This window comes from Sus scrofa, chromosome 1 (genome assembly GCF_000003025.6).
Source record: "Sus scrofa isolate TJ Tabasco breed Duroc chromosome 1, Sscrofa11.1, whole genome shotgun sequence".
Lineage (NCBI taxonomy): Eukaryota > Metazoa > Chordata > Mammalia > Artiodactyla > Suidae > Sus > Sus scrofa.
Window position 1 is genome coordinate 179,897,410 of NC_010443.5, and position 22,148 is coordinate 179,919,557.

Sequence of the window (22,148 nt, forward strand, 5' to 3'; positions counted from 1 at the left end):
AAAAGGTGCTGTGTAAAAAACCCCACTAACAATTATTCTGGATTGTTAATACTTCTTTAAAATAATTTAACCTAACTTCACTCCCAAATTCACCACACATATGATCCATGGACTTCTGGTTATGAACTGTAGCAGGTTAAAATTTAAAGCTATGTTACCTCAAACACCTTGAAAGATATAATTGATATAAAGGGGAGATTCATCATTGGAGGCTACACCAGTAACAATTTTCTTTTCCCAGCTCATGAATTTGCTTTTTTTTTTTTTTTTTTTGGCCACACTTGTGGCATGCTTAAGTTCCTGGGCCAGGGATCAAACCTGCACACCAGCAGTGACTTGAGCCACTGCAGTGACAAACCAGACCCTTAGCCCTTTGCACCACAAGGGAACTCCTTTCCTCTTGAGCAGCATTACCTTTACCTTCTTGGCCAGATTCTCAAAATTTTCAAGTATTTGATTTCTAATGCTCAGCCCTGCTTATTTTAAAACCTCTCATTTTGCAGACGATTTCACATCAGATTCAAAATCTCTTTCCCTCCCTTTATACTATAGACCCACTCTAACCACAGTTTGTTTTTGTATTTCTCCCACCTTTTCTTTGTTCTCTTCTTGGGAAGTAGATGCTAAAAGAGGTTTCCTTATTGCAACAGATCTCAATTTAGGCTAAATCATCCAGGGCCCTTTAACAAAAATAGCTTCTGATTTAACTGGACTGGATGGGGCCTGAACATGCTTTTTGTTTGCTTTTAATTTCCCATATGCAGCTAATTTGAGAAACACTGCCTTACTGGGGGTAGGGGAGCCTCTCTAATTAGCTATCACTGCATTGTGCTAAGTGGCTCATGGGTTTATTGTGTACACTGGCAACTCCTACTTGTCTGGGAGACCAGAGACTCATTCCTGAGCAGTCCCTCCTAGTACTGGCAGTCTCTTAAAATCTGTGAGTCAGCTATACTCTGGCTGACCTCCAACCAATGGCATCCCACCTCACTCATCTTCTCACCTGCCTTTCAACCTCCTCATGTTGCTGCAGAAGTTCTCTAGCCTCCAAATCATCTATCACTTCTCTGGATGGTAGGATCCATTTTTAACACCTCTCTGCCTGACAGTCTTACACTACTTCTCCAATTCCATTCCCACGCTCCTGAACTAAATGACAGATGTGTTTATCTGCTGGGTAAAGACAAACACTCTCAGGTGGAAAAAATGCTAGTCTTCTCTCTTGCAGGAATCCTGGATCTCGAATTATTTCCTTGGGCCTCCCTCCTGTGGTTTCTGAGTACAAGCGCACCTTGTTCCTTCCTTCAAAGGACTAAATCCCTTTCGCCAACACCGCATTTCTCCAAAAGACCACTTCCGGGCCTCACCAGCTGTCTCTGCGATGTTAGTTGGCGACAGGGTGTATAATATAACCTGGCACCCTCAGTAAGCCCTGCGTAGCTCTGGTCCTACCGATGTGGCTCTCTGATCTTATAATGTGGGAATTGGTACTTTTTAACCTCCAATTCAGCCTAATTCCAGAATAAGAAAAAAGTTACACTTGACTTTGTTAGAGATTACTTAATTCTATAGTCAGCAAAGTCAATTCCCCAGAAACAACGGTGATGCATGCATGCAAGTGACTGTGCACAGAGGCTGACCTCAGCCCAACTCCTCCACTGAGTTTTGAAGTATAAGGTGCTCCTGTCAAAGTGAGGGGCTGGGCATTCACTGCAGGAAAGTCAAGAGGCACTCCAGGCCAAAGACCTTCAGGTTCTGCATTTTAGAAGTACAGTGAAAAGGGGAGGAGGATGAAAGGGATCTGAGGAATCTGAATGGACTACTATAGCTGGTCAATGTCAAACTAATTTCTTGCAAGTTCTGTTATGAAACAAGCTAGACAATAATCATTTGTTCTAAGACTTCACTAATAATACCTGACATCATCTGTAACTAACAGTATCATATACTCAGGTTACACTAACTGCTTAGTAATATGCCGCTTTGTCAAAAGCTAAAGGCAGTTTGAAAAACAAACAAAAAACCAAAAACTAAAAACAACAACAACAAAAAGCCCCCAGCAGAACAAATTTTAAAGATTGAAGCAAGCTTGAAGGAAAAAAAGCTGTTCTCTTGATGTTAACCTTTAATTTCTCTAAGTAGGGCTGCTTTGCTCTTTCTGAAGAGCAGTCACTTGCTTTAAATGTTCATTTTCTCCAAAGCTATTTCTGAAATATTCACAAAGTCACAGGATCTCAAGAAACAATGTTTATTTTAACACATAGTATGTGCCACCTAGCACTAATGCCTGTAAGTATAAGAATTCCATCTGGTTATTATTATGCTTTGGAACCAGTCTTACTGAAATCTTGATAGATCAGTCTGTGATTAGATGATTATCACGAGAACATAAAACAGACTACACAGAATCAAAATCATTTGGTAAATGTATAAGAATTACACTTGTAGTTACTTAAAAACCTTTCTCGGTTTCACATACACAAGTTAACACTAGTGATTTGGGCCACATTTTCCTGGAAGGTATACATGAGAAAAAGTGCATAAGCCACAAAAGTGCAAGAGCCTGAAGATGGGCTTTTTATTCTCAAATAAAAAATTTTGTAAAGATACTGTCTCCTCCCTCTCAATCTCCTGATTTCTTATTTTCATCTTTTCCAACTGACTACAGTATAATTTACTAACTCACATAGACATGTATGGTGGAGGAAAGGAAAAGAACTTTGGCCAAAATTTTTTTTTTTTTTTTTTTTAAGTAAAAGAACACTTAAATATTAAAGCTATCTTAAAAGCAATGAAGTGGAAGACACATTTGATAAAAAGCATTGTATACATGTTTGAAAACCTTCTTTTAAATTTATTTTGAAGACAAACTAAAATTTACTGATTTGAATTTAAACATTATTAAATAGTACTAGATACCTCTCTTTAGAAACTGGATCAACTTATCTCTAGTTTCCTGAAAATATGCCAAGTCAACCATGCTATTTCACTGTCGATTTCTGGCAGACTTTAGGCTAACCTCAGTACCTATTTTTATTTGAGGAGTGGCTGACACACAATGTTTCTTTTAAACAGAACTTGATGCTGAGCTATTTCAGTCCCACTGGTAGGCAGGCAGGCAGGCAGTCATCTTTTGTATTGCAGGCAGCCCATGGTGGTTGTCTATGTATCAGATCCCTAAGGACATGCTGGAAAAATCTGTAAACACAATCTTCCCATGTTGTATTCACATGCTCCATTCAAATCGTTTGCTTACCAGAAGATTTCATGATGGAAATTTCTATAAGAAAAAGATGGAAACTTTAAAAGATTAATTTTTTTTAAACTGGGTACTTAATATTAGGTAATATGCCAAGTAATGGCTAAATGCAATTCAAAGACAGCCACGCAATGTGTTTAGAAATGTTTCTTTGCTAATGCCTAAAGTATGAGCAACCAAAGAAGAAACAGATACACTGGACAACATCAAAATCAAAAAGCTCTATGCTTCAAAGGACAGATAATAAAGAAAATAAAAGGAAAAGCCACAGAATGAGAGAAAGCATTCGGAAGTCATGTATCTGATAAGGGCCTAGTATCCAGAATACATAAAGAATGCTTACTACTCAACACTGAAAAGATAAATAACCCAATTTAAAAACAGGCAAGGGATGACGTATCTCCCGTGGCTCAGCAGGTTAAAATCTGGCATTGTCACTGCTTTGGTTCTGGTTAGAGCTATAGCACAGGTTCAATTCCTGGCTCAGAAACTTGCACATGCCATAGGTGTGGAAAAAAAAAAAAATACGCAAAGGCTTTTGGTAAAAATGTATAAGTGACCAATAAGTACGTGAAAAGGTACTCAACATCATTAGCCATTAGAGAAATAAAAACAATGAGATTACCACTTAGTACCTACTAAGGTAACTACAATAAAAAAGATGGATGATGATCAATGTTAGTGAGGATATGAAGTAACTGGAACCCTGAGACATTGCTGATGGGAACAGAATGTGTATAGCAGCTTTGGAATAGTTTGGCAATTCCTCAATAAGTTAAAAGTAGAGTTCCCTTGTAAGCTAGCAATTCTATTCTAGGTAAATATATATAAACCCAAGAGATTTGAAAATGTATCACACAAAAAAATTTTACATGAATATTCAGAGCAGCATTATTCATGAGAACCAAAAAGTAGAAACAATGGAAACTGCCCATGAACTGATGAATGGATGGATAAGATGAGGTAAATCCATACAAAAGAATATTATTCAACTAAAAAAGGAATAGGAAGTAACTGCTAACAGGTATGAAGTTTCTTTTTGGCGTGATGAAAATGTTTAAAATTAAAAAGTGCTAATGGGGAGTTCCCGTCATAGCGCAGTGGAAATGAATCTGACTAGGAACCATGAGGTTGCGGGTTCAATCCCTGGCCTCAATCAATGGGTTAAGGATCCAGCATTGCTGTGAGCTGTGGTGTAGGTCAGACATGGCTCAGATCCCACATTGCTGTGGCAGTGGCATAGACCAGCAGCTGTAGCTCCTGGGAACCTCCATATGCTGCAGGTTCGGCCCTAAAGAAACAAAAGCCAAAAAAAAAAAAAAAAAAAAAAAAAAAAAAAGTGCTAATGGCTGCCCAATTTTCTGAAGTGTAAACTTTTTTAAAAGAGTAGACCTTTTTTTCCCTTTTTCAGCTGCACCCTCAAATTCCTGGGCCAGGGATCAAATCTGAACCAGAGCTACAACCTATGCCACAGCTGCAGCAACACTGGATCCTTAAGCCAATGTGTTGGGCCAGGAATCAAACCGCATCTCCTCAGAGTCAAGCCAGATTATTAACCCACAGTTCCACAGGGGAACTCCTCAAAAGGTAAACTTTATGATATGTAAATTATATTAAGTTTTTTAAAAAGTAAATTACTCTTTGCAAGAAAAAAAAAAAGCCTTCGTTTTTAGGAAAAATAAAATCTTTATGCCTCAAAAAAAAAATTGCAACTTTTAAAACTACACAACAGCTTCAGCTAAAACTGACTCTTTTAAGACATGAAACATTTTAAATTTATCTTTTTATCTCTAGCACTATGCCACATAATGGCCGATTTGAATTACTAATCCCACAGCTCTTCGTTCCTTTGAGTCCCAGTATCTAATCTTTATTCCCAAAATTACACATTGTTTGCTTTTGGCTAGAATTCACGTAATCAGAAAATTTCATCACAAACAAATTCAACCAAAGGAAAGATAACAGAAACAAGCGGAACTTATTAAATTTAGCACTCTCAATTCATAAAATTGTTCTTGTCCCTGCCTTATACCAGTCACATATTCAGGAAGTGCTAGGATACAAAAATGGAGATAAAATTCTTTCAGCTTCAAACTCTAGGCATCAGAGATACAACATGCATAAAATGTAATTACTATAACAGGAAGCAACCAAAAAGGGGGACATATCAATTCTATTTAACTGAGTACATTTTTCTTTACTGGACAAATCTGCTTGTTATAGTTTACTTTGACTATTAAAAAATCTGGTTGGAGGAGTTTCCATCGTGGCTCAGTGGTTAACGAACCGACTAGGAACCACGAGGTTGCAGGTTCAATCCCTGGCCTTGTTCAGTGGGTTAAGGATCCAGTGTTGCCATGAGCTGTGGTGTAGGTCGAAAACATGGCTTGGATGCCGAGTTGCTGTGGCTGTGGTGTAGGCGGCAACTATAGCTCCAATTAGACCCCTAGCCTGGGAACCTCCAAATGCCACGGGTGAGGCCCTAGAAAAGGCAAAAAAACAAAAAACCAAACCAAAACAAAAAAATCTCGTTGGATAAAGTTCACAAAGGTCAGAAGTGGCATTTTAAAACCTCTAAGAGATAACAAAAACTTATAAATAGCTAAGTCACTTGTCTAAGGTAATGCTCAATTATAAAGCTGTATATATAATTTATAGCTGAAAAGGGCAAAACAGGGCTGCCTTATTTTAAAGGTAGAACCTAAAGCCAGGTAGGTTAGGCAATCTTAACCCTGAGACTTAGTGCCTGAGTTCAGGGAATCATCATAGCTATTTCCCCACATGAAAATTAACATCGAGGGAATTTCCCACTGTGGCTAGCAGTAACAAACCCAACTGGTATCCATGCGGATGCAGGTTCAATCCGTGGTCCTGCTCATTGGATTAAGGATCTGGCATTGCAGTGAGCTGTGGTGTAGGCCAGCAGCTCTAACTCCAATTCAACCCCTAGCCTGGGAACTTCCATGTGCCGCAGGTATGGCCTTTAAAAAAAAAAAGAAAGAAAGAAAAAGGAAAAAGGAAAAAACAAGAAAATTAACATCTAGATCACACATAAACTCAGAGACAGCATCCAGCATATGAAATCTTCTCAGAGGATGAAGAGCCGAAAATGTATTTACCGATTTTTTCTTTCTGATGTATAAAATGTGAATATCTTCACTTCGATATTCTTCATCATGTTTTTCCAAAGGAATTTTTTCAAAGTCAAAGTCTAATTGAAGGAGCTATAAATTTAAAAGAGATAAATTTCAAATTCAGTAACATAAACTATCTTGTGGTGCTAGAAATCAGAAGGGTGGTTACCTTTGGAGTACCGAGTGAGGAGGAGCACATGAAAAACTGAGCTAAGCACTTGATACATGTGCATTTTCCATGTTATAACTCAATTGAAACTGACTAATAATAAAAAGTTAAAATTATACACTGTTTCAAAAATTCATGAACATTCTTCATATTTAAGAAAAACATGAGAATAAAAATCCATTTCACCATATAATATGAAGAGTCACTTTACCCAAAGTAATTCTCTCACAGGATAAAACTGCAGGACTATACACATGGACCCTTAAAAGGAGTCACTTGTAATATGATGGATTTTTGCCCATAAAAAGGGTTTGAGTGACAACTGGAGGAAGATGAGTGAAAGATAAATGGGACTCTATATACTACTTCTGCAACTTCCTATGGGCCTTTAATTCAAAAGAAAAAAAAAGGAAAGAAAAACCCCGAAAGAGGTATAATATCTTGGGTAAAGCTATCATAAAAATACAGTGGAAAACACTGAAATAAAAACATAACATCTGTCATGTTTCTATGATGTAGTCTCCAAAAAAGTACATAGACATCAGTAATATGTTCCCAAAAGCCAACATCATGTTTAATAAAGAAATCCTGAAAACTTTCTCTGGAAAGACAAAGGTGTGGCCTTATTATTTTACATTGTTTTACAGATACAAGACCAACAAATTAGAAAAGAAAAATAAAAGGTCAGAAAAGGTGAGAAATGGGGAGGGAGGGTTATTAGAACAATGTGCTATGAAGAATCCTCTCATTGGGTTCATACAAACAGTATGAACCCTACTCAAAATTACCACAATATACCTGAACACAAAATCACATATAACCTCTCTGAAGGGTAATCGCTACAAAGATAGAACTAGTAGAATACTCACCTCAAAATACTTTTTCTCAATTTCTGGATTTTTTCCCATTGTTCGTTGTTCGTAACAACATATAATACAAGTATCGGATCCACTGAGATCTTTTAGGGTTTTCACAAGTGGCTCCAAAGACTGCTCAAAAGGAATGTAATATTTATGACTTTTAAAAATTTATATTACTTTAAAAGGGGTAGGGGAAGTGGAGGGGTAATTATAACTCCTCTACAATTTATCCAATTGTATCAATTTCAGTTTTCAGAGAAAGGATGCAAGTGACTGAATTTTGGAGTACCCATGGATAAACAAATGGAATTAACTGTACAGTTTTTTTTTTTTTTTTTTTGTCTTTGTGCGGCATATAGAGGCTCCCAGGCTGGGAGTCAAATCTGAGCTGTAGCTGCCGACCCACACCACAGCCACAGCAACTCAGGATCTGAGCCTTGTCTGCAACCTACACCACAGCTCCCGGCAACACCAGATCCTTAACTCACTGAGCAAGGCCAGGGATAGAACCTGCATCCTCATGAATACTAGTGGGGTTCGTTAACCACTGAGCCGTGATGGGAACTCCTAATTGCACTCTTAAAAACTGTATTTACTAGAGTTCCCTTTGTGGCTCAGCAGGTTAAGGACCTGATATTGTCTCTGTGAGGATGTGGGTTCAACCCCTGGCCTCACTCAGTAGGTTAAGAATCCGGCATTGTCACAAGCTATGGCGCAGATCAAAGATATGGCTCGGATCTGGCACTGCTGTGCCTGTGGTGTAGGTTGGCAGCTGCATCCCCAGTTTGACTCCTAGCCTGGGAACTTCAATATGGTGCAGGTGGGGCCACTAAAAACAAAACAAAAAATTTTTTCTTTAATTTAACAATCAATAATTTCCCTATAATTCTGACCCTAATTTGAACATAAGTTGGCTCAATGCCCATTACTTAAAAAATGAGTGATGTCTACAATATACACAAACTGATATTTAAAAAAAAATCCTATAAATGTAATAAATTTTGCCACAGAACAATGAATTCTTTACAATACAACTTAACAGTTAAAATCACTAATGTCATATTAAATTTACTTGGAATAGCTAAATAAAAAAAAATAACAATAAAAAATCTTAGCCTTACATAGGAGATCCAAAAGGCAAAATCCTTTAAAAATTTTATAGAAGCCTCTAGTAAAATGCATATAACACTTTTCTCAAAATGCTTCATGGGCCTCTATGTTAAAATCATGAGTGTGTAAGTTGTAGTCCGTGGTGACTTTTATTTTCTCTTTACTGTATCATCAATTACAGAATAAATTTGCATTAAAAGATGTAAAAATGCTTAGACATGTGTGCTTTAGAACCCATGGAAAACGGTGTATGCAACCTCTAAACGAAGAAATTTCACTCATTACTCACCTCTTCGTAGTATATGCAGTCAGCCATCAGTATGTAGTCTGGTGGAGAAGGAAAGTCTTCTATTTCTTCCCCCCTTAAAAATGTCAACCAAATATTTTTCACTGTTGCTTTAATAACTTAAAATATTCTTGTTTTATAAACAAGACCCAGAAAATTCCCTTCGAATTAACCGTACTTACAGTGAAACACAATTTAAAGCAAACTACAAATCGTTATCTAAAAAAAGCTTAAAGGCCATACAAACCATTTCAGTACCTTGGCTTGAATAGAACCAGTGACAAGATGCTTGTTCATATTAATATTCATCTTCAGTAAGTCCTGCAATTCCTCAAGATCGGTGACTATGACATCTGCCCTATAAAATAACATTGATTGAGGTAGAGGCACAAGGTTGGGAAGCCGGTAATGGCGGTTTCTCCAACAAAGCGCCGTCCCTTCCCGCCAGCTCTTACCCGAGGGTAGCAGCCATGAGCCCCACCGCCCCGGTGCCAGAGCCCAGCTCCAGCACCGACCGCTGGCTCAGAGTGTGGGCCCCATCGCCGGAAAACCCGGGCGTTTCCAGGTATTTAGAAAGGACAATGGCAGCGTCCCAAACAACGCAACCCACGCCGCCGGAGCCATACTGCTGCAGTCGTAACACCGTGCCATCTCGCTTCTCCAAAACTCGCACAAAGTTCAGCAGCGTGTCCTCCTCGGATGACTCCAGAGTAGCCGCCATCGCTGCCTGGCAACAAGATGTGGCGCACACAGTGACATCACAACCATGCGCACAGCCCCGCTCCTCGACTGGCTTGGGGCCCCGCTTCTCCTGGCGGAGGTGTTGGCGCCAGAGCGCATGCGCGAAGGCAGAGAGCCCGGAAGGCAAGGCTCCACCAAAGTGCCTACCCCGTGGCCAGGGCTTCCCCTAGGAGCGGAACTGACACGTTCTTCCCAAAATTTCAAGTCTGGCTTCAAGAACTGACAGTTTAGATCAATTTTCCGGACAAAGCTAGTATTATAATCTGCTCTTAAAAAAAAAAAAGCCAACCTGAGTATTTTTACCTGGTTGGAGACTGATTCACACAGCATTTGCCGGCCTTAAATCCAGGCAGCTTCCAAGATTCTACCGAGGATAGCTATCATCCTACTAATTTTAAATTTAGGAGGATAAGATTTTCTAACATGCTAATTTTTCATCTGAATGCAGTAACAGTGAAGGTAAAGTTATCCCTCCAAAGTTTACATCACTTGAATTCTTTAGGATTATGGAATTTTAATTGCACAAAATAGGGAAAATAATTTATTTCTACAGAACTCAACAATCTTACCCCCTTGTTCCATATAATGAAAACACATATTTTAAAAGTCTTTAAAAAATTAAGACTTGGGTGATTTATTAATCTTGTTAGAAACTCTGATACAAAGCACAGTAAAAGGCCACTGACCAGTAAATAAACAACGTGGCTTCTGACTACTTTACAACTGCTGCTGTGGCACTGAGAGCAAAACACACTTTTTCATCACTTTGAGGGAAGGAGTCCAAATCAAATGGCAAATAAAAGTTTTACTCACTTTTCTGATTAAAAAGTTTAATAAAGCTTTAAGTATATGCTGGTTTAAATATTACCAATCTAAAAAAATATTTTAAAAAATTTTATTAACACAGGATTTACAGGGAAAGTTATTAGGTTTTCAAGGCAATGCAGTTGGTTCCTAGGCCATAAGAAACTTGTCCTCTGAATTCATGAATTAGTAAAGTAGCAGATTGTATTATAGGCCTTAAGTCACATAAACTTATATACATTATTAGCACTGTCTTTAAATATACAATATAAACAAAACTGTACATATATGGCATATTAACTTTACATCCCAAAACAATAGGCAACTCGTTAGCTAAAGACATCATAGTCTGCAAAAACAAAAAGGCACATCTGTATAAGATATATGCCCTTTTTCCCTCTATGATTGGGTTAGGTAGTCTGTTTACATTTTGACAAAATAATAAACACAGTGCATTCTATTATTTTCATTCTCTTTTTCATTTTTGTCTTCAGCAGCAAATTCTGGCATTTAAGACATGGCATTAAAGAGTTTAAGAACAGTGGGTGTTATTCACAATTTTCCTAAATGTAAAAACTAGATGTAAAAACTAGAAGATGGTCAAAGAGGCTTAAAAAATCAGTATCACTCACCCCCCCCATACGTGTGTAAATTCACTGCCTTAAAAAGTCATCTATTACTCAAATTTGAAAAATTCCACAAATGCACTATCCCCTTTCAGTGCAATCAATTATCACTTTAAACCATATTTTAGCAGAGTCTACAGTGCAAATATAATTTCTTTATACTGGCCTTTTGGCAGCACTGAGGATCTAAGACAAGGCAATGCTACTGATCACCTGAGGATAATGGTAAAGGACTTCTGTATTTTCATTTTTCCAATTTTTAAAAGCTTATTTGATCAGTAGCATTTTTGTAAGAGCATTATTTTTAAAAAGTACTAAAATACTATGCATTTTTGAATAAATTAAAAAAAAACTTTACAAATACCATTCCAGTGTCAATGACTACATATGGCTAAGGTCATTGAGGAGTTTCTGCATTTTCTAGCAAAGGCAGTCTATACAATGGGGGGTGCGAAAGCTCCCGTTTATAAGTCTTTGGTGGCAGTTTTGGTAGGTGAGGGCTTGAATTCTGCCTTGGTGGAATGGGGGGGGCTTGAGGATGAGCGAGATTATTTTGACTAGAACTGAGCACATAGCATCGACGTGGTACTCTTGGAGATGGTGTGCTTGGAGGAGTGTTTGGAGAATTTGGACACATACTAACATCTCTGAACCAGTCTGGATCTCTGTGAAGATGTCCCAGTGGAGGTGGCTGGAGAGTGAATGGACAGTTTATAAAGTGTTCTGGAGGCCGAAGGGGAACCGGTGGAGGGGTATCAGGAAGAGGATCTCTTGGCGGTGGTAGAGGTGGACTAGGCAGAGGTCCGTCAAACACACCAGTAGGAGCAGGAACTCTGGGTTTTACCTTTGGAGGAGGAGGTTGTCTTGGCGGAATAGCAGGGGGGTCATCATCGGATTTCATATTTCCCTCAAAAACAAAAATATTAAATTATACTTCTGTTCTCCTGAAAAATTTGTGAGAAAAAGTCTTAAAAAGATTGAAAAATTCTTGCAAGTTAAATCTAGAAAGTCCAAAATACATTAATCTGGTTTAATGTTCAGATTTATGAATAAATTACTCCCAGCCTCACTCAAGGCTCAGTTTACTATTTTTATATATGAGATGTTTTAATTGAAATCTTAGAACATAAAGCCTCAGATTACCTTGTTTTGCATACACAGTTTATAAGTTTATGTATTTTAATTATAATAATGGGCAAGTGAGTGAAAAGAATACATAGCTTTTTAGACATGAAAGGACATGATATCAAGAGGACTTAATATGTATCCAAATATACCTTATTTGGTATATCAAAAATATCTTAATATACCAAATTCTAGTTTTTGGTCACTGACTTCTACTATCCTCAGTGAGGCTGAAAGTGGGAGTTTTTTAGTTGTTTTTCTTTTTTTCTTTTTATGGCTGTACTCGCAGCATATGGAGGTTACCAGGCTAGGGGTCCAATCAGAGCTGCAGCCACTGGCCTATGCCACATCCATAGCAATGCGGGATTTGAGAGCTGCGTCTGCAACCTATACCACAGCTCATGGCAATGCCGGATCCTTAACCCACTGAGCAAGGCCAGGGATCCAACTCACAACCTCATGGTTCCTAGTCAGGTTTGTTAACCACTGAGCCATGACAGGAACTCCAAAGTGGGAGTTCTTAAAATATGATATGATCCAGGGATCAACAGCATCAGCACTAGAAGGGAACTTGTTACAAATGCAGGAATTCCCATGGTGGCTCAGTGGAAACGAATCCGACTAGTAACCATGAGGCCTCATTCAGTGGGTTAAAGATCTGGCACTGCCATGAGCTGTGGTGTAGGTCACAGACATGGCTCGGATCCTGCACTGCTGTGGCCAGCAGCTGTAGGTCCGATTAGACCCCTAGCCTGGGAACCTCAATATGCTGTAGGTGAGGCCCTAAAAAGCAAAAAAAAAAAAAGGAAAGAAATGCAAATTCTTGAGCCCCAGATCTACTGAATCTGAAACTCTGGCCATCTGGTTTTAACAAGCCTTTCAGGTACTTCCGGTCAGACTAAAGTTTGGCGAACGCTCTGAATACTAAAATTCTTTCCATCTCTATCAGAAATAAATGGACTTCTGAGTATCTGTGAATCTTCCCAGCTTCTTTTTAAGAAAGAGTATTACGAGGATTAAACAATTATTTAAAGTATTTTTAAAATAAAACCACCTAAATGTTTAAAAACCATAAAGGGTGGCCAAAGTATAATCGACAGACTCTTTATAAGAACAAGCAAGTTCTGAGGATTCACAGCTTTGATTAAGTTAAGGCAAACCTAAGTCCTGTTGACTACCTTGGAATTTGAAGCATCATGATCAAACTTTTTTCGAGGAGGAAGCGGAGGAGGAATCAGTGGCTCTTCACTTAGTTTATGTAAACTACCACATGAACTGAAGAAAGACTCTGGAGGTAAAAAAAGATTAGTTTAACCACAATTCACAAAGCAGTTATAAGACAAAACTTTATTTCAATCTTTGATCAACCAACCTCCACTATGGCCAACCTCTGCTATGGCCTCAGTCAGGCTGTATTGCAGCTGACTATTGGTTTAGCCATCCTCTCCATTAAGCTGAAGGCTTGCTTTTTGAGGGCAGTGTGTACTTATTTTCATGTCTGTAGCATCCAGCACAGTGGTAGTGCATGTTAGGTACTAAGCTAAATGAAGATACACTATTTAATTAAGATCCAAATCTTTTTATAATCTAAAACAGACACAATAAGTATATTTGTCTATATAAACTGTAGTAAATCCCAGAGAAAGATCATTCATAAAGGGAGACCATGCATTTCTGAAGCAGCTATTATTGGATACATTTCTATACAGGTAATAAAACCTTCCATAGGGTAGGGTTGTACCACAGAACTTTTCTCTTTGCAAGTCTGTCACTGATAATATACAACCACATTAAAGGAAATTTACCAAACAATAAAAGCATTAGAGGAGATATCACCCCTAAATATGCCAATCAGACAAAGAATAAGAACTTTTTTTTGGCCACGCCTGAACCTGGAGAACTCCTTTTGATGATGATGAATCCATCCCATATGATTTAGTCAGCCAATTCCAGCAGAGTACTCCAATTCCAGTCAAGTGGACAAAGGACCTCTCACTTTCCTAACATGATCAGATGTTTATTTACCTCTCTTTCATGCATGCAGTCATGTACTTCATTGAAAAGCTGACCTTACCCCTTAACTCCAGAGATGGGGCCTGATTAGCATTCCCTCAGCCAGAGTAATTGGTTTAGCTATGGGCATATAACCTAATTCAGACTACTGAAATCTGAAAGGAGGTTTGCTAGAAGCTGCTGAAAAGGAAGTTCCTTGCTCTTTCGGAAGTCTGTCAGTCTTTCTCTCTACCTCCCTCTTCTTTCTTACTTGACTGAACAAAGAAGTACATAATCTTTATTACTCCTGCCACCACTCTTACGATCCTGAGGAAACACAGCTTTAGATAAAGCTGATAACCTGGATAAAACAATGAAGAGTCAGAAAGAAACCTGGTCTTTAATATCATGGAACCAATGAATCAACCAGACTTAAAGAAGTCTTCCTCCAGAGTTCCAATTACCTGAGTTAGAATACTTTCTTAGTATTTAAGGCAGACTGAGTTGAGTCTTCTCTTCCTTAACAGAAGCACATACACTTGTGGAAATAGAAAATATCATAATGATAGTGGGACAGCTACAAACATTTCTGAATCTAAGCCTGACTCTACAGTCAGACCACTTAATCATTACATACGTTTCTCCATAGAAGGCACTCAATAACCCTTGTTCAAGTGTGAACTTCAACTTTATTTTTTATTAAATAGCCTTTCTCCACAAGATTATAAAAGTCTTGTGAACATTTAAAATAACTTCAGTATTCCAAACTAGTGAAAGTCATTTTAGCACACAATTTCTGTAATGTTAGGTAGCTGTGTAAGTTACTTTCAATATTTTACCATTCATTCATCCATCCATTCAACAAATATTTATTGGGACTCTGCTATAGTGCCTGCCACTAGTAATATGTAGGAAACAAGAAGCAAAAATTCATGTCGTAATGGAGCTTACATTCTAGGTTGATAAGAAAGAATAAGATAATTAAGGAAAAGCATAACTGCTATAATAAAGGAACAACTATTAGGTAGGAAAGGGGGAATAATTTTAAACAGGGTAATTAGGGAAGACTCACTCAGGTTACCCTGAGCAAGAGCCTGAAGAACGAGGGAGCATGCCATGAGGCCAGATGGGTAAAGAGCACTCTAAGCAGAGGGAATAGCAAGAGCAAAAGTCCTGATGTGGGAGTGTGTTTTGTTCAGGAGGCCAGAGAGCTGAAGCAGAGTGAGTGATGGGAGGGAACAGTAGGTGATGAAGTCTGAAAGATCAAAGGAGGCCAAACTGCATAGCACTTTATGAGTCCTTTTTGAAAGAACTTTGGCTTTTACTCAAAGTTGGTAAGCCACTGGCTTTAAGTATAGGTGCGACAAGTCTAACCTACATACTAAAAAGACCTATCTGCTGCACTGAAAACAGACTGAAGTGTGGAAGGTGGGAGGTCAGGATGCTACTATAATAAGCCAGGTAAATGATTATGGTTGCTCGGACCAGGACGGTAGCAGTTAAGATGGTTAGGTCTTGAATATATTTTGAAGGTAAATAAGACTTGCTCATGGATCACATCTGGGGTAAGAGAAAAAAAAAAGTAGTAAAGGAAAACTCTAATATTTCTGGCCTAAAAAATTAGACAAATATGATTACAACTGAGAAGAAGAGGCAACGGGAGGGACGACTTTAGAGGGGATGATATCCAAATAGAGATAGTGAATAGGTCATTGAATAGATAAGTCTCAAGGTAAAGAAAGAGGTTTAGGGTAGAGAAAAAAACTAGGGGATTATCATCATATAGATGATACAACACTGAATGAGACACCAAGTGAGTGAGAAGAAAAAGATTCAGGGGCTTAGGGCCTTCCAATATTAATAGGTTGGGAAAATGAAGAGGACCCAGCAAGAGAAACTAAGGAGCTAAAAGTAAAGTAGAAAAAAACCAAGAGAGTGGGATGAACAATGTGATCTTCATGTATACATTTTCTTCACAAAAATTTTTTGGCATTTGGTGTTAACAAAGGCAGAAGCTTTGTCTTTGTTGTTTGCCACTGAATCCTTAGTACTTAGCAGAGTAGCTGGTACAAAATAATCAATTTGCTATTGAATGAATAAGACCAAAGGGTGTCAACATATTTTGCTTTGTTATGTTGTTTTTAGATTTCTTTCCAAAAGGATCACACTATACATCAATCTGCAAGGGATAAGTAAGGTACCTTACTTATGAGAGCACCTTTTAACACAGGCTTGCTCATACTTAGATGTAAACTGTCTATTCACGTCCACTGTTAATGGAGTCTTGCTGTTTATCTCCTATGTGAGCACATCTCATACTTAGAGTTTCTTTCAGGTATTCAGAATCTTATACAGTTATTCTCAGTATTTTCTACTAAAATTCAAAATAAAATTTTCTTTATCACATGGCAAGTGTATTTTAATAATAACCGTTCAGAATAATGTCTAGAACTCCTGGTTCTAAAATGACATAGTGGAGGAGGAGGAGCAAGATGGTGGAGGAATAAGAGGTTGCGCTCATCTTCTCCCAAAAACACATCAAAAAAACACATCTACATATAAAATGACTCGTACAGAACATCAACTGAATGCTGGCAGAAGAACTTAAACCTCCAAAAAGGGCAAGAAACTCTTGACATAAATGGGTAGAACAAAAGAAAAAAGAGAGAGAGAGAGAAAAGCGATCAGGACAGGACTAGCATTCCTGAGAGGGAGCAGTGAAGGAGAAAAGGAACCCACATCCTGGGAAGCCACCTAACTGACGGAAAGATCAGCCAAATCAGAGGGACCTTAAAGTCCCCGAGAAAAGTGCAGCAGCTGGACTGAGAATGGCAAAGCAGAATGAGAGCCTCACAGATCATCTGAACCACTGGCCTAGGACCATAGCCTAAGATGCTCAGGTGGCACTGGGCACTGAGATTTAGGCTCTAGAGGTGAGTCCTGGGGAGAGGACTGGGGTTGGCGGTGTGGAGACAACCTAAGGGGCTAAGGAGCAATACACCACGGGTGGGGAAGTGGTGTGCTACTGGCTGGGGAGTAGAATGCCAGAGCAGAGGGAACTCGGGAGAAGGTCCACACCTGCAGGAGAGGAAAGGTGCCATTGCTGGGGAGAGCAAGAGGAGGAGGGGCAGACCGCCATAGGAAACTTCCTGCACCCAAGTGTGTGTGAGTGCACGTGCCGGAGGGATCTCAGAAGGTAGGGCAGCTCTGGCACAGGCTATGGGCGGCGAGAAGCCTCTTGCTCATTTATGGGAGACCAGGCACTACTTGAGCAGGGCACTGATGGCCAGGCACCTCTTGTGTGGGCTAAGGGCATCAGGGGGCTAAGTGCGACATGATGCCTCTTGATGATCTAAAGGCGGCAGGGACAAACTTCAGGAGTCGGCTCAAAGGCCAGAGGGAGGCGTGGCTTGCCACCACTGCAGGCCTGTCACCTCAGGGGTTGGCAAAAAAGAAAAAAAGAGGGCACTGCAACAAGCACCATACGATGTTGCTCTCACTCTCCTGGGAACACACCCGCCCTGCAGCTGCCACTGCCAAACGCTCTGGGTGGTGCCCAAATACTTGGTCACTGGACCCTACAACTAGGAGCAGCTGGTGCAACACCTCCTGTGGGGGCTAAGCAGGACGAGGTCCTTCTTGCATGGTCTACAGGAGGCGGGGGCAAACCACTGCAGTTATCTCTGGCTCCAGAGGTGGGAGTGGCTTGCTACCACTAGGGGTCCGTGAACAGACATCACTTGCAGCACCATTCACCTCAAGGGCACCAAAGAGGAGGGCATTGTGACCAAACACCTCCTGTTGATGCACTCGAACCCCTGGGAACATACCCTCCCTGCTGTTGCCACTGTCAAATACTATGGGCAGTACCCAAATGCCTGATCTCTGTCACTTTCCAGGATCCTGCAGCTAAGAGCAGCCTATGCAGCACCTTCTATGTGGGCTAAGTAAGATGGATTGCTTCATGCAAGGTCTACAGGTGGTGGGGGCAAACCACTACAGTTATCACTGACTCCAGGGAGTCATGGCCCGCTACCAACAGGGGTCCCTGGACAGGCACCACCTGCAGTTCTAATCACCTCAGAGGAGGGCACTGCAATTGAATACAAGCTGTTGTTGCTCTCACTCCCCTGGGAACTCAAACACCCTGCTGCTGCTACTGCCAAATGCTCTGGTCCTCGTAGATCTGCCTAGAGCTCATTACCACTTCCCAGGGCTCTGCAACTAGGAGTTGCCTATGCCAACTTCCTGAAGGTCCTTGTTGCTGGTAAGAGCCCAATGACCAGGCACTGACTGTTGGCCCTACCCATTGCCTCCTTCTCCTGAAAACACACTGAACATCCTGGGGATAACAGCCTGCTCACACCAAAGAAAGAGACAGCAAATATTCAAACTCCCACACCAAAAATAAATAGTAACACCCCCCAAAATACAAAGGGGTGCTCTTGCATAGAAGTAGCCTTACAAGACTACAGTTTGGCTTCCCCGAACTCACAGAAAAACACGAGCAAGATGAAGAAGCTCAGAAACCATTCCCAGTTAAAGGAACAGGAAAATTCACCTAAAGTAGTCAACAATGAAACAGACCTCTGCATCCTGAAAGACATTGAATTCAAAAGGGCGACAGTGAAAATACAGAAGGAATTAAGGCCGAATATCAAGGACTTAAGAGAGGATATGAATAGTAGTGCAGATTCCTTTAGAAAAAATAAGAAAATATAAGGAGGAGCCAAGAAAAACTAGAAAATTAATTTGCAGAGATGCAAACAAAGCTAAAGGCAATAAAGAGCAGAAGGAATAATGCAGAGAAATGAATTAGTGACGTGGAAGATAGAAAAATAGAAAACACCCAATCAGGACAGCAGACAGAAAACCAAATGAAAAAGCATGAAAGCAATATAAGAGATCTATGGGATAATATAAAACAGGCCAATATACGCACAATAGGAGTTCCAGAAGGAGAAGAAAAAGAAAAGGGGATAGAAAATATATTTGAAGAAAATATGGCTGAAAACTTTCCAAATCTAAAGGAAACTGATATCAGGATACAGGAAGCAGAGAGGGCCCCAAACAAGTTGAACCCAAACAGGCCCACACCAAGACATAATAAGAATGGCAAAAGTTACAAAGAGGATTCTAAAGGGAGCAAGAGAAAAGCAAAGCGTTAATTATAAGGGAACCCCCATATAGCTATCAGCTGATTTCTCTACAGAAACACTACAGGCCAGAGGGGAGTGGCAAGATATATTCAAAGTGCTGAAAGGAAAAAAATCTGTGGCCTAGAATACTCTATCCAGCAAGAATATCATTCAAAATAGAAGGGGAAATAAAGAATTTCTCCAACAAACAAAAGCTAAAAGAGTACAGCAACACTAAACCCATTCTAAAAGAAATACTGAAAGGGCTTCTCTAAACAAACAAACAAACAAACAAAAAACCAAAGAATTAGGATGGAGGAAACCACAAATGGAAAACAATCACTTAAATAAGGCAGCATGCAGATCTAAACATGAAGATATTTAAAAAAAAAATACATCAAAATCATAGAATGTGGGGAAGGAAAGTAAGATAATATAGACTCTTTTTTTTTTTTTCTTTAAATAATGTGTTTGAGCCTATATGACTATCAGGCTAAAGCAAGCAGATACAGGAAGGGGTTAACATACTTAAAAATCAGGACAACCACAAATCAAAACCAAACATTACATTCACAATAACTAAAAAGTACTCAAGCATAAAATAAATGGAAATCATCCAACCGAAAAATGAAGAGAAACACAGAATCAACTGGAAAACAAGGTTTAAAATGGCAATAAATACATATCTATCAATAATCACCTTAAATGTCAATGGACTAAATGCTCCAATCAAAAGACACAGAGTGGCAGACTGGATAAAGAAGGAAAAACCTTCAACCTGCTGCCTACAAGAGACTCACCTTAGGGCAAAGGACACATATAGATTGAAAGTGAGGGGATGGGAAAAGATATTTCATGCCAATGGACAAGACAGGAAAGAAGGAGTTGCAATACTCATTATCACACAAAATAGGCTGTAAAATGAAGGCCATAAAGAAAGACAAAGAAGGACACTATTTAATGGTTAAAGGATCCATTCAAGAAGAGGATATTACAGTCATCAATATATAGGCCCCTAATATAGGAGCACTCAGAAACCTACAATAAATACTAACACACGTAAAAGGAGAAATTGATGAGAATACAATCATAGTGGGAGACTTAACACCCCATGCACATCAATGGACAGATCCTCTAGATAGAAAATCAGTAAAGCAACAGAGATCTTAAAGGACACAACAGAAACGTTAGACTTAATCGACATTTTCAGGACATTACATCCAAAAAAGTCAGAATATACAGTCTTCTCAAGTGCACATGGAACATTCTCAGGGATCAATCACATACTGGGGCACAAAGCTAACCTCAACAAATTGAAGAATATAGAAATTATGCCAAGTATCTTCTCTGACCACAATGGCATGAAACTAGAAATCAACCACAGGAAAAGAACTGAGGAAAAACTTACTGCATAGAGACTAAACAACATGCTACTAAAAAACCCAACAGGTCAATGAGGAAATCAAGAAACAAATTAAAAAAATGCCTCGAGACAAATGATAATGAAGACACAACCACTCAAAATCTATGGGAAGCCACAAAGGCGGTGCTCAGAGGGAAATTCATAGCAAGACAGCCCTTCTTCAAAAAAGAAGAAAAATCACAAACAACAACTTAACCCACCACCAAAATGAATTAGAAAAAGAAAAACAAACAAAACCTAAAGTCAGCAGAAGGAAGGAAATCATAAAGATCAGAGAGGAAATCAATAAATTAGAGATTCAAAAAACAATAGAAAAAAAATCAGTAAAACCAAGAGCTGGTTCTTTGAAAAGGTAAACAAAGTTGACAAACCTCTGGCTAGACTCACACCAAGAAGAGGAGAGGAAAAAACCCAAATAAACAAAATAAGAAATGAAAAAGGAGAAGTCACAATGGATACTACAGAAACACTAAAAACCATGAGAGACTATTACAAACAACTGAATGCCAACAAATTTGACAACCTAGAAGAAATGGACAACTTTCTAGAGACTTACAGCCTGCCAAAACTGAATCGAGAAGAAACAGATCAACTGAACAGACCAATCACTAGAAATGAAATTGAATATGTCATAAAAACACTTCATGCAAATAAAAGTCCAGGACCAGATGGCTTCACAGGTGAATTCTACCAAACATACAAAGAGGAACTTATACCCATCCTCCTTAAACTTTTCCAAAAGGTGGAAGAAGAAGGAACACTCCCAAAGACATTCTGTGACACCACCATCACTCTAATTCCAAAACCAGACAAAGATACCTCCAAAAAAGAAAACTATAGGCCAATATCTTTGATGAGTATAGACGCAAAAATTCTCAACAAATTTTAGCCAACCGAATCCAACAACATATAAAAAAGATCAGACACCACGACCAAGTGGGCTTCTTCCCAGGTTCAGAAGGATAGTTCAACATATGCAAATCAATCAACATCATACACCACATTAACAAAAGAAAAGTCAAAAACCACATGGTCATCTCAATAGATGCAGAAAAAGCATTTGACTAAGTCCAACATCCATTCATGATAAAAACTCTTACCAAAGTGGGTAGAGAGGGAACATACCCTAATGTAATAAACGCCCATTTACAACAAACCCACAGCAAATGTAAAACTCAATGGAGAAAAGCTGAAAGCCTTCCCACTAAAATCTGGAACAAGACAAGGATGCCCACTCTCACCACTGTTATTCAACATAAGTATTTGAAGTCCTAGCCACAGCAATTAGAAAAACGAAAGAAATAAAAGGCACCCACATAGGAAGAGAAGACGTAAAACTGTCACTGTAAGCAGATGACATGATACTACATATAGAAAACCCTAAGGACTCAACCCAAAGACACTTGAAGTGATCAACAAACTCAGCAAAGTAGCAGGATATAAGATTAACATTCAGAAATCAGTCACGTTTCTGTATACTA

The 22,148-nt window shown here is 39.1% G+C and overlaps 2 protein-coding genes across 2 annotated transcripts in view; both read right to left on the bottom strand.

Moving 5' to 3' along the window:
• On the bottom strand, positions 2,233 to 10,030 carry VCPKMT (valosin containing protein lysine methyltransferase). The gene is made up of 6 exons (XM_021101519.1): positions 9,274 to 10,030; positions 9,066 to 9,176; positions 8,822 to 8,894; positions 7,432 to 7,551; positions 6,379 to 6,483; positions 2,233 to 3,280 (listed from the first exon to the last, which is right to left on the bottom strand). Exons 1-6 carry the CDS (start codon positions 9,537 to 9,539, stop codon positions 3,266 to 3,268), a joined length of 690 nt encoding a protein of 229 aa, XP_020957178.1. The 5' UTR covers positions 9,540 to 10,030; the 3' UTR covers positions 2,233 to 3,265.
• Positions 10,169 to 22,148, bottom strand: part of SOS2 (SOS Ras/Rho guanine nucleotide exchange factor 2) — a 107,364-nt gene continuing 95,384 nt past the window's right edge. The window contains exons 22-23 of the mRNA XM_021101439.1: positions 13,293 to 13,402; positions 10,169 to 11,896 (exon numbers count right to left, since the gene is read on the bottom strand). Coding sequence (XP_020957098.1) covers positions 11,387 to 11,896; positions 13,293 to 13,402 — 620 coding nt within the window. The 3' untranslated portion in view covers positions 10,169 to 11,386. The remainder of the gene's footprint in view (positions 11,897 to 13,292; positions 13,403 to 22,148) is intronic.